Genomic DNA, 13,674 nt, shown 5'->3' with positions numbered 1-13,674 from the left:
TAAGTATGTATGTGTATATATATATATGTATACATGAATGTATGTATATATGTATGTATGTATGTGTGTATGTATGTACGTGTATATGTATGTGTGTGTAAGTATGTATGTGTGTATGTATGTATGTATGTATGTATGTATGCGTGTATGTAGATGCGTGTACGTAGATGCGTGTATGTATGTATGTTTGTGTGTAAGTATGTATGCACGTACGCACGTGTGTATGTCCGTAGTATTTATGTGTGTATGTACGTACATATCTATGTTGTGTGTGTGTGTGTATGTATAATATGTGTGCGTGCGTACTTGCGTGTGAACGTTCGTGTCACTAGTTTAACAATTTCAAATATTTAGAAAGTGACACTTGTGCCACACAATTTTTTGTTACTGTGTAATTTGATGTGTGTTGGCGCTTTTACTCCCTTTTATTTACTTAACGAAAGTCAAGAAACAAATTTATCGGGGTTGGTACATCCGATATACGGGTGTCGTGTCATCCACCCACGATGTTATGTCTAAGGCTCCTAACTTCCGCTATAGTCCTATGACACACAGGCAGAGTGAACACAGATACATTAATCAACTGATACGTGCAATAGTTTTGTTAGTTTCTGCGAGCTGGCAGAGTCGTTAGCATGCAGGGCGTAATGCTTAGCGGTATTTCGGCTATCTTTACATTCTGAGTTCAAATTCCGCAAAGGTCCACTTTGCCTTTCATCCTTTCGGGGTTGATAAATTAAGTACCAGTTGTGTACTGCGGTCGATCTAATCGATTCCCCCCCCCTTCCCAAACGTTTCGGGCCTTGTGCTTAAAGTTGAATAGAATTTTGTTAGTTTGTGGACGGCAGTTCAATCCCTAGATCAGTTAAGCTTATATACGTTGGTGAAAGCGTAACAAATATATGCCAACCCAAGTTAAGAAATAATTAATTAGGAGGATATCCTTATTAAGGACAATGGAATGACACTAATCTACCCTCGTAGATTTAATTGGGTTTGTCCACATTACTCCATAAAGACATACAGCTGATTTGCCGGTTTCTCTAACGTATAAATAGACTTCAGGCCATTCACAGAGATGTTTCCATATTAGTTTGTATTTTTTTCTTCATTTTACAAGCAAGCACGAACATTTATTCCGGCAAATCTCTTTCTTTGTTGTGTCTGGGGAGAGTCGTTTACTTTTTATGCCTTTGTATCTTTTAAGAATGTTGCAACCAGATCGAGGCTCTTCTTCATCGAAGTATAGACATTCAGATCCTTCATAAAGTAGTTACGTATTAGGGTGACGTTTCCCGTAAATCAATTGTGTACCATTCAAATTTCCTCACCCAAACAGAATCACACAGCGACTGTCTCGCTGGAATGTATTCCTGAAATACAGAATCTTATTAATCACTTCACGATGGTAGCCCAGGACGAATGTAAGTTTTCTACGTTTCTGATTTCGGTCTCTACAATTTTGATAGACGAGGGTCTTCTGCATCCCCGAGTGAAGACCAGAATTGAATGCTTTCTTGTAATACAATCAGCCGAATTCAGTTCCTCGTATATCACCGCAGCTTTTTACACCAGAGTTTCGTCCATAAAAAGTTGCTTGGCACATCTCCAAACTTCTTTCTTCTCAGCGGTTTGTTTAACTCTGATGTTGCCCACACAAACCTTGTGATGCTGTGGTGTTATGAGCCAGGCTGTGTTGTAGAGAAGTGAGGGCGTAGGTATGTCCTGTCAGAAGTGGGGGGCCTCTGGGTCCCACCGGAAGGGCCGCAGTGGGTCTGCGGAGTCAGCCAGGCGCAAGCAGTTAGTCGGTGGCGTACAGCGCACGAGAGTAGGTATGTTAGACTGTACAGCGACGGACAGCGCACGTGGACGTTGAGTGAATCTTGCAGACCGAGACAGAGCACGTGGACGTTGAGAGCGACCCTTTTCCGGACTGACAAGTAAGACTATCACAATTCTCTCTTTGCTTCCGTCTTTTTCCTCCGCCACATCACAGATGCTACTCATCTTCAACAACGAATTTAATATTTTTCGTCCTAATATTCTTTTTCTAGCATCCCTACTTCCTCTCTCCCTCTGAATGCATGACCATATAATACTCTGCTTTACGTTCTAAGTTCAAATTCCGCCGAGGTCCCCTTTGCCTTTCATTCTTTCGGGGTCGATAAAATAAGTACCACTTGAGTAACAGGATCGATGTAATCGACTTACCCTTCCCCAGAAATTGCCGGCCTTGTGCCAAAATTTTAAAGCATATAATACTCTACTGGAAACAGCATGTGCAGGGAAGTGGGAAGGGCGTGATCAATACTTATGTAATATGCTACCGCTCAGTAAATTTCCCTTTCTGATGGTATATCACATGATACAATAAACACGATATCTTGATAAGTTGCAGCATTAAAAGCAATTTTAATGTCATCGAACGGAAGTTTGTAGGTGTGACATGCGCAAAACTTGGAAAGTGGTGCTGAATGAAGAATGATTATAGGAAAGAATCTGATATCAACCGGCTCTAAGAGAACATTCGGAGAGTTTGAAAACCGTTTATCGATCGAAATATCCAAAATATACAAATGTTCTAATGATTTTGTTGTGTGATAACACGAACATCAATGAGAATATTTTAATGTTCTAATGAGGACTTAGCATGCGTCCTAAAGAGACAACTGTTTTTCGATGAAACTAATAACCTCCTGGAAATCACAAACACGAAAAAAGATGCTTTCTTCAATAGACCAAGAACAAGATACAATTACGAGATAAGCAGCAAGATTAAGTGGAATGAATTTTTATATAGTTGTTTATATCTTCAAACTACATCTATCTCGTTAACACCCACATAGTGTCTCCATTTAATCAATAAATACACAACATGCTGGTCTAGCCATAACACACACACTCTCTCTATTTATCTAGATAACATCTCTACAATGTCTCCGTCTATCCGGTGAATATCTATCTACACGCTGTGTCAGTGTGTCTCGTAAATGTATACACTCTGTCTTTATGTCCGGTGGTCAATATCTACGCATTGCATTTATCCTCCCAATCAATTATTTTATCTTTTATTTTCTATTTGTCTCAACCATCCGACTGCGGCCATCCTGGAGCACCGCCTTGAAGAATTTTAGCCGAACCGATCAACCACAGAACGTTTTTTTTTTTTTTTAAGCTTGGTACTTATTCTGTTGGTCTCTTTTGCCGAGCTGCTATGTCACGAGGACGTAAACAAATCAACATCGTCGTTAAGCAGTGGTGGGGGGACAAATACACACACATACGCACACGTACATATTTTTGTTTTAGTCGAACAAATCGACCCCAGGACTTCTTGGGCTCTTTTGCCGAGCCGCTAAGTTACGGGGACGTAAACACACCAACCTCGGTTGTCAAGCGATGGTGGGGGGACAAACACAGACACACAAATATATACATATTTAACGACCCCCGAACGGATGAAAAGCAAAGTCAACCTCAGTGGAATTTGAACTCAAAACGTAAAAAACTGGAAGAAATGCTATCTAATGGGTCTACAAGGGAATAATAATCTTTCCTACTAAAGGTACAAGGCCTAAAATTTTGGTGGAGGGACTAGTCGATTATAGCGTCCCCTGTACGTAACTCGTACTTATTTTATCGACTCCGAAAAAAAAATTAAAGGCAAAGTCGACATCGGCGGAATTTGAACTCATAATGTAAACACAGACGTGCTAACGATTTTATCAACACGCTGCTTTCGTAATAATGAATAATAATAGCAATAAGTAAAATGAAATAAAATATTTTAATGTTACAATTAATTAAACTATAACAGTTTATTTCTGCAGTCGCTGTTACCACTCCATATCAAAATTTTCTATATGTAATGGCGCCGAAAATTTAGTTTACTCAAGGCGCGTGGCTTAGTGGTTAAGGTATTCGGCTCACGATCGGAAGGTTATGAGGTCGAATCTCAGTGGTGCATTGTCCTAGAACAAGACATTTTTTTCCACATTTTTCTAGTCCATTCAGCTGGCAAAAATGAATAGAACCTATATTTCAAAGGGGTCAGCCTTGTCACATTCTGTGTCGCGCTGAATTTCCCTGAGAAGTATCACAAATTTTGTATAAAAATTGAAGCCAGCACTGATTTTGTTACAACGTTTCATATCCGAGACAGGGCACGCATGTTTCTGGAGTACTCAGCCACTTATACTAAATTTCACGAGCAGGCACCTCCGTTCGTCGAATCAACTGAAACCCTCGTCGTCGTAACCGACGGAATGCCAGCCATTTTATTTCCCTTTTCTTTCTGTATACTCAGGGCGTCCACAACAAAAGGCTCGGCCCTACCTCAATACCAACGCCACAAACCAACTGTATACATAGTTAATATATCGCAATTAATTCATAGATTGAGTTAATTTATTTACAAACAAGCTGTAAAAGATTAATCAGATAGCCACCCATGAGTTCCCTAAACATCCCGTCAATTGATTGACAACAAGGTTCAGTGAACTTTCAGAAAGCACTGAAAGCTAAATACCTCTCTTTATTGATAATTCGTCATCCTCGAAGCTTGAACGAACGAGGTATTTGTTAAGACTTGTGTGTTAAGTTCTACCCCGTGAACACGTACATGGTACATTTACTCCCAATCTCTCTCTCTCTGTATACGTGTGTGTATGTCTGTGTGTGCTACTGTGTTTGTGTGTCTCTGTGTGTATGTGTGTGTCTCTGTGTGTATGTGTGTGTCTGTGTGTGGCCGCTATGTTCTATTAGGACAAACAAAAAGAAAGTCATCAATTGTTGAAGGTGCGAAGGAATGCCAAAGATTCCAGCAATATTTATCAACGATGACAAACTGAGATAAATATAACATTATTAGAATTATTCTATGCTTGCTATTTTCGTTTCTACAGCGTTGTTCTTGTCAGTGGGTATATATAAATACAAACACAATACAATAATACAGATGGAAATAGCACGAAATAATTTGAAACGTCGAACGTTTACGCAAAGCAATATGAACCGAAAACAATAGAAACAATACATAAAGATCTCTAATTTAGGCACAAGATCAACAATTTTGAGGGGAGGGGGTTAGCCAATGTAACTGACGTCAGTGCTTTATTCTATCGATCCTTTTGCGTTGTTATTTAGCTCAGGTCGATTCTGGTACAGAAGACCCATCAGCAATAGTGTCTCAGTTGTGACAAACCCGTCTATTTTCTATGACCCTGTGAGTATTTTTAAGAATGGTACCGCGTTTATTTAAGGGAGGCTTGGCTACTAAATATAGCCAGGCGGGGAAAGATGACCTCGATGGATTTGAAAGCAGAGCCTGAAGAACCAGAACAAATGAAATGCAAAAGTCTCTACCACCATAACAAATGCTTCTGCGTGTTCGCGAAAAATTTATTGAGAGCGAAAAAAAGCTTCTTCTAAGCAAACAACTCTAGACTTGTTTTCTGAAAAGAAATCTACAAGTCCGTCTACGAGTGCTTGTGAATCGGCAATCGCGTCTACAGGTGATGGTATGCACGAGTTTAGTGCGAGTGAAAGTGATTCAGAAAATGATTATAATAATAATAATTTTTTTTATTATAAATGATTTTTACATTCTTTTTACTTTACATAAAATATTCTTTACATTCTACTATTGTTTTTTATAGCCACTTATTTACGAGTATTATAAATTTTACTGGTAAAATATTCTTCTGGGAACGAATTACGATTTAAATTACATTGCGACTATGGGAAATTATTGTTCTGCTTGGTGACTCAGCTCTTTTATGTGATGTAATATATTATTGATCTGAAAGCGACATCAATTCCTAAGACTAAAAGAATGGAACTGGTGTCGCTTTCGGACAAATACAACACCATGTGACCTGAGTTAATGGAGGCCTATCATCTGGAAGCCATCGTGCATTTTTATCTGTGTGCGTGATACGGAGATCGCTTCTCAACCACATTGTCCCGGGTTCTTTCCCATTGTGTGCCTTCTAGCCTCGGGTCAACCATAGACTTGTAAGTGGATTTGGTATGCGGAAATTGAAAGAAGTCCGTTGTGTGTGTGTGTGTGTGTGTGGATGTGTATTTGTGTGTGCGTGTGTGATCTTCGTATACGATGTTGCATTGCCAAATAATAGATTTTAGGGTTAACGTATGTTAATATCTTAGTAATAGAGCATGTTACTCATCTTTATGTTAGGACTTGTTGGCTTTATTTATTCCCAAACCAAAACCATTTTCCAACGATAATCAATGTACAGACTTGTACATTTATTTATCGATCCTCTCGTTACTACATTTGTAAGTGCGATGAAATCTTTGCCTCACAGATGAGATCACAATAAGCTCGAAACATATCTGGAATTGAAGACATTTCTGTACCTGAGGAGCTGAAACAAGCAATTGCCTTGCATTTAGATGCCCCACCAGAGAGTCATATCCAGCATGGGCGAGACAGCCGTTCACGTTTAGTGTTGCAACAGCAGATGTCCACGATGAATACCTCAACGAAATCATTGAACTTCAGCAGAGCCAACTTCAACAGCAACTCTTCAGAACAACAAGGCTCTCAATGTTTTGGTGTCACCAAATCATACCATACCCTTTTATTCCTGAGAAAACCTTTTGACATAACTCACACCGTTTGTCACAACGTATTTTGCGAGCAATCCTTTTCAAGGATGGTAGACATGAAAACTAAGAAAAGGAACAGACTTCGTTGCGAAAATTATTTGAGAGTGACACTCGCCGAAGGAAAGCCGCGCATTTCTGAATTTGTATTTGAAAAGCAACAGTAAAAGTCACGTTTATTTGCAATAAACATTCACTGAGTTATGTTTTTGTGTTAAATTCATGTTTTGTTGGTTTTGTTCTTCGAACACAGTGATTTTGTGTGCAGCTGATGCATGGTTCATTTTGTGCACTAATAAAAAATAAACCTATGTTTTGAAGAAATCGTATTTTATTTTTCCAGTTACGAAAGGTTCGGTGAATGCACTGACGAAGCTTGCAGGGTTCAGTACCTCCAATTAGGTTAACAACCACTGTTGTAGAATATACAGGGTGGACCAAAAGTAGGTTTACAGTTATTCAACTATCTCTTTAACAGTTTAGATCTTAATTAACAGTTTAGATATTAATTATAAAAAAATACGAAACCATTATTCTATGCTAATTTAGTTAATTGTAGAATAGAAATTTAAATGTAATAAAACGTTTTAAAAGAAATTTAAGGTGCCTCCGTGATAGCTGTAAACCTACTTTTGGGCAACTCTGTATATTTTTCTGTGTGCCGAAAAATGAAAATGTTCAGCGAAAAAATTGTTCTTGAAAGCTATCCGCAGGTTAAAAAGGATTCTGTTCTCGTGAATTACTAAGGCAGTGAATGAATGGTTGTCGGCTATTTCCCATAACAGGTGGTGGGGGATCACGTCTGTATGTGTTTGTGTGTGTGTGTGTGTGTGTGTGTGTGCGAGGTACGCACGCACGCATGCATGTGCAAGCATGTTTGTATCTGTATGTCTCTGCGTGTGTTTTTTGTACACTACAAAAAGTATACATACATACAAGGTTTATTGCACGTTCAAGGTTTATTACTAATTCAAATTCAAATTACTGTGTTTGGTCATGGATAAAGTTTCTCTCCAATTTTCTCCATGACAAAACGCAGTGAATAACTTTCTTACAGGTTCGAATCTGCCCCAGGCATTCTTGAACTGGTAATAACCTTATATTTTATACACAACACTGCTTAACGCTGCCGCCCTGCAATACAAGAAAGATAACTTCTCCAGACTATTAAAGACTTATCTCCCTTTAATTTAGATTGCGAACGATTTCCAAGCAGTTTAAAATTTATATATATATATATATTGCTCTCTCTCTCTCTCTTTCTCTCGCTTTCTCTCTCCCTGCCTTTGTGTGCGTGTGTGTGTGTGTGTCTGTGTAAATATATATATGTATATATATATATACATATATGTATGTATGTATATATATATATATATATATTAACAATTGTCTCTTTGAATTCTGGACGTTTCTATGAAAGGTTGATAAGTAGCTTTGCTATTATAATTATTAATATTTTCAATAAATAAATCATTATTATCAAAAAGAATTACTATTAATCGTTATTAGAAAGTGAGCTGGCAGGCTGAGGTCGACTTTGCTTTTTCCTTGTTTTGTGGTCGATAAAATAAAGTACCAGGCATGTTCTGAGGATCAATTTAATTGACTAACCCTTCCCCACAAAATTTTAGGGTCTAATGGTTATGTTAGAAACAATTAAAGGCTGTAGTATGACAGTATCGTTAGAGTACTGAACAAAATAACTTGCGGTATTTGATCTGATTTTTTTAGACTCTGTGTTTAAATCCCGCCGAGTTTAATTTTGCCTGTCATTCCTTTGAGATCGATGAAATAATCTTTTCTACTCTAGGCACAGGACCTGAAATTTTGTGGGAATGGGTAGTCGATTATATTGACCCCAGTACTCCACTGGTACTTATTTTATCGACCCTCGAAAGGATGAAACGTAAAGTCGACCTCGGTGGAACTTGAACCCAGAACGTAATGACGGACGAAATGCCGCTAAGCATTTTGGCCTGCGTGCTAACCATTCCGTTAGCTCGCTACCTCAGGAGAACAATGAAATAAAGCACTAGTCAAGTACAGGAATCAATAGTATTGATCAAATCATCTCCTTTCAAAACTGTAGGCCTTGCACCTGAGTTACAAAATAGTATTTAATAATACCGAGTTGTATAAGACTTCAGAGAACCAGTCTAAGTAACAAACCGTTAACCTAGAGAAACGAAACTATGAATATTTACCTTGGCACCAATTTGGTTCCCGCACTGTCCAGCTTGCATATGAACAATCTCCCTCATAGTTATTCAGCTTGGCTGAGAATTGATTGAAAAATGCGAGTGTATTGTAGAAAGTCTTCCACGGTCTGGTGGTAATTCCTGCCGAAATGTGTTCTGAGAAGTTCTCTCCTATTTATAAACATTGCACCACTTGACTTTTGCATCATGTTCAAACACATCGCCATTTTCATAAAGTTCCAGATTACATTTGCACTCAATGTAATCATCGTTATTCTATCAAAAGGAATCAGTGTTTAGAATCATTGTAATCTCTACGGCACTAAGTTCCTAACCGTTGCTAAGTTCTCCACTGCATTAACCTAAGACGCTATAATAATATCGCAGATAAAATACAACTTACTTCTCTTCTGTGAACTGAATATTTTGAGACATAACGTTGCTATTTACCTTGAAAGAGAAGGTGATATAAAAGGGAGAAATAAAAGAAAAGGCACGAAGAAGAGAGAGACGAGGGGAAGTCAAGAAGGGAGAAAGAAAGAGAAAGAAGGGGTCAGAGATTACAAGTAAATATTATTGTCGATTTTGTTATTACTGGTGACGGTTTTGATCGGGTTGTTAGGGGCACTAGTGGAGATACTGAAGGTGTGATGGCACTGGAGTTGTTGATTTTGTAGTAATGGTGGTGCAGGTCGCCGCCGCCACCGTCATCGCTGTTGTTACTTTATAGGCATACGATATTAAATGAAATACTTAACATTATTTCCTACAACCAATATTTAGGTAGTCGTGGCACTAAATCTACCCGATCAGGTAGATTTGGAGCTAAAGTGTGACTAATCTACAGACTGTTTTGGGTGTTTTACAGGTTGATTCTAAAAGTGTGAAGAAGTACTTTGGTTTTGATCTTTACTTAAGAACACAGAAGCAGATGAGAAGCCTAAGATCATAAAACATTGAACAAGATCAGAGCATTAACGGATTTCTTTCTATTGAGCCAGAGTGATTAAGAAGAAAAATACAAGGACATCATCTTGGCAGCAAAATCAAAGCGTTTAATGTCATGTCGCGAAACGCAGTAATATTGGTTTCAAATTTTGGTACAAGGCCAGCATTTTTGTGGGCAGGGGATAAGTCGATTACAATGACCCCAGTGCTCAACTGGTACTTATTTCATCGACCCCGAAAGGATAAAAGACAAAATTGATCTCGGCGAAATTTGAACTCAGAACGTAAAGACGGAAGAATTGTCGCTGAGTATTTTATCCGGCATACAAACGATTCTGCCAGCTTGCTGCATTACTCAGCGTGTTAATATTGGTTTCAAATTTTGGCACGAGGCCAGCAGTTTGGAGGGAGGGGCTAAGTCGATTACATCGACCCTAATGCTCAGCTGGTACTTATTTTATCGACCCCGAAAGGATGAAAGGCAAAGTTGACCTCGGTGAAATTTGAACTCAGGACATAGCGACTGACAAAATGCCGCTGAGCTTGTGGTCCAACGTAGTAACAGTTCTGACAGCTGCCTGGCTTTTCAATACCTTAATAATCTGTTTTACTCTAGGTACAAGTCCCGAAATTTGGGGGAAGGGACCAGTCGATTAGATCGACTTCAATACTCAACTGGTACTTAATTTATCGATCCCCGAAAGGATGAAAGGCAAAGTCGACCTCGGCGGAATTTGAACTCAGAACGTAGACAGACGAAATGCCGCTAAGCATTTCGCCCGGCGTGCTAACGATTCTGCCAGCTCGCCGCCTTTTTCAACACCTTCATAATAGCATCTAAGTGCCCTTCAAATTACACCCAGGTCGTCTTTATTTTTAAAAAGAAACGGAAGGAAGGGCTTTGGAGACTTGAAAATGCAATACAGGATAGTCTCGGCTGGAACGGCTTTGACTATGGGGTCAGCTCGATCAGGGTTGACTGAGACTCGAGCAACAACAGCCTTCTGCGTGTGTTGTGTGTGTAGCGGGGTAGTGCAGTTTAACCCCGTTTTGGCAGTGACAGTCAAGAACAAACCCGTCCATTAGCAATTAGGTATTTCGAAACACTTCAGCGTTGGCTGGTTTTGCTTCCATCTATGTCTGTCATTCGATGTGTGAGATCAGAAATAGGGAAAATAATATGCTCCGTGTGTGAACATGTCATTGTTAGGACATCTGAGATAAGAAGGGGATTTAATCCTTGATATTTTGGCGGGGCCTTTCGCAGTCATTATGCACGAGTTCGAATGCAGACTACGTATCACCTGAACATCGACAAAAACAATCACAAAATTTTGGACGTGTTTTAAAAAAAATAATCAATAATTTCATTTTGATTATTAAACTCACTTTTCATTAAACTTACTTCTAATTAATTGTGAGCCATAAGTATGTTATATTGTTTAAATAAAAATATGTCCGCCATTTCTATTATTGACAAAGTCTATCTTTCTATTTTTTGCATGTTTTACTCATTGGACTGCGGCCATGCTAATGTTTCTGCCAGCTCGCCGCCTTTAAAGAATATTCTTTTCTACTCTAGACACAAGGCCCGAAATTTGGGGGGAGTACTTAATTTATCAACCTCAAAAGGATGAAAGGCAAAGTCGACCTCGGTGAAATTTGAACTCAGAATGTAAAGACAGACAAAATACCGTTAAGCATTTCACCCAGCATGCTAACGTTTCTGCCGGCACGCCACCTTAAAGCTATTTCTATCATGGCTACAACAATGTGTCTGACTGGATCCTGGTCAATAAAGTGCAAAGATTTCAACAGAATTAAGACTGTTTATCAACACATTATCCATAAATCCTTACTGGATTTATATATTGCAGATCAGTGAAATGTTTTCTCAAGAGACATAAATTACGGCAAAATTAGTTCTCACACGTTCACCAGTAGATCTCGACAGACAGCTTATCTCTGTTTGTGTGACAGCAAGCTCTCATTGGGATTACAATTTAAGTAGATCCTTGTTTAGCAAAATCAGAACTCTAAATAAATTATATATTCATCACATCAAAAGAATTGTCAGAAATTTAGTCAATAATTTCACTGAATTAAAATTTGAGTTGATAAAATGTGAGTTGAAGTAAAACTGATGTTTTGTGATTTATAGAGTAATTAATCTACAGTTAATGTTTGAGTCTGTATAAGGATGGAACGGGGTTAGTTATTTGTGTGTTTCTGAAGATATGAAATGTCATTCAAGCACATTTAGATTACAAATACGGAGCAGAAATAATTAGGTATGGTTAAAGTTCAGCTTTTTAACAATTACAGCTAAGTGGTTATTAACTGTTGACTGTTAACCTTAGTGATTAGTCTGTGTCTCTTAACTGTTATCCTCTCTCTCTCTCTCTCAGTATTTACAGTTTGTCTATGGTCACGATTTGTCAGTGGTTACTTCATCTACCTAAAAGAGGTTACTCGATTTCTTTCAGTGATAACGAGCAGTCATTGGTTAAAATCTACTTCACATCACTTACCCAAGTTGTTACTGTCTGTCAATCGTTGTAGCCATCTCTCTCTCTCTCTCTCTCTATATATATATATATATATATATATATATATATATATATATGTATATATCAATAGTTACTGTTCACTTTCTATCTGCCAGTAAAGTCCGTCAAAGGCTGCACAGCATCAGTCTCAGTGGCTGCATTTCGTCAGTGGTTACCATTCTGTCTCAGAATTGTCTCTGAGGTTACAGTCAGAGAGCTTAGAGTCTGTTTCAGACCTAGAGTCTGTCAGTGGTTTGTCTGTACCTGTGGTTACTATGTCAGTGGTTTCAGTCTATCTCTGTGGTTACAGTTTGTCCCAATGGATTCTGTCTGCCATTGAATACAGTTTGTCAAAGATTAGTTTTTGCTGTCTCACAGAGGTTGCTGTCAGTCATTAGTTAAATCTGCGATCACAGCCTTTCGGTGGTTGCTAACCCTTGAAGTTGTTTAGTTTACCTGGGCCGAAACTGAAGAATGCAACACAAGGCTAATAAAAGTTTTAAATTTTGATACAAAGCCAGCAATTTTAGAGGGGAGGGTTAAGCCAATCACATTGACCGTAATGCTCTTTAATTAATGCTGACTTTGGGAAAATTTGAGCTCAGAACATTAAGAGTCAGAAGAAAAGCAGCTAAGCATTTTGTCCAGCACAGTAATGCTTCTGCCAGGCTAATAAACCTTTCTAATATAGACACAAAGCACTAGCATAGTTAGAGAGCATGCTACCCGAGGTGACCCTTCAATTTGCTACCCACCCAGCTGGGCCCTCACAAAACATATATATTACCTTATAGCAGACTCAAAAGTGGTGTCACCTGGGGAAGACCGAACCTCCCCCCTTCCCTGCCCCTTCTACGCTAGTGACACAAAGCCTGAAATTTTGAGTCAAGATTGTTACTTTTCTTTTGTCGACCCTGAAACAATGAAAGAGAAGTCAACCTAGGCAGAATTTGAACACACGACGTAAAAAGCCAAAAGTAATACTGTCAAGCATTTTGTCCAGCATAGGAACGTTTCTGCCAGTTCACCATCTTCAAAGTTCATCATCGTCGTCGTCGTTTAACGTCTGCTTTTCAGGCTGGCATGGGTTGGACGGTTTGACTGAGGGCTGGCGAGCCAGAAGGCTGCACCAGGCTCCAATCCGATCTGACAATGTTTCTACAGTCGGATGCCCTTTCTAATACCAACCACTCCGAGAGTGTAGTGGTTGCTTTTTATGTGCCACCAGCACAGGACCCAGTCAGGTGGTACTGGCTTCCATCACGCTCAAATGGTGCTTTTTACATGTCATCGGCATGGGGGCCAGTCAGGCAGCACTGGCATCAGCCATGCTCGAATGGTACTTTTTA

General features: G+C 39.0%; 1 protein-coding gene across 1 annotated transcript in view; it reads right to left on the bottom strand.

The window, feature by feature from the left end:
- LOC106867558 (tubulin beta chain) overlaps nt 1-9,198 on the bottom strand; it is a 57,333-nt gene extending 48,135 nt beyond the window's left edge. The window contains exon 1 of the mRNA XM_014912466.2: nt 8,835-9,198. Within this exon, the coding sequence (XP_014767952.2) occupies nt 8,835-8,891 (57 nt within the window). The 5' untranslated portion in view covers nt 8,892-9,198. The remainder of the gene's footprint in view (nt 1-8,834) is intronic.
- Nucleotides 9,199-13,674: the final 4,476 nt, after the last annotated feature.

This window comes from Octopus bimaculoides, chromosome 13, assembly GCF_001194135.2.
Source record: "Octopus bimaculoides isolate UCB-OBI-ISO-001 chromosome 13, ASM119413v2, whole genome shotgun sequence".
Lineage (NCBI taxonomy): Eukaryota > Metazoa > Mollusca > Cephalopoda > Octopoda > Octopodidae > Octopus > Octopus bimaculoides.
Note: the sequence above shows the minus strand (reverse complement) of the source record. Positions and strands in the feature narration are given on the sequence as shown.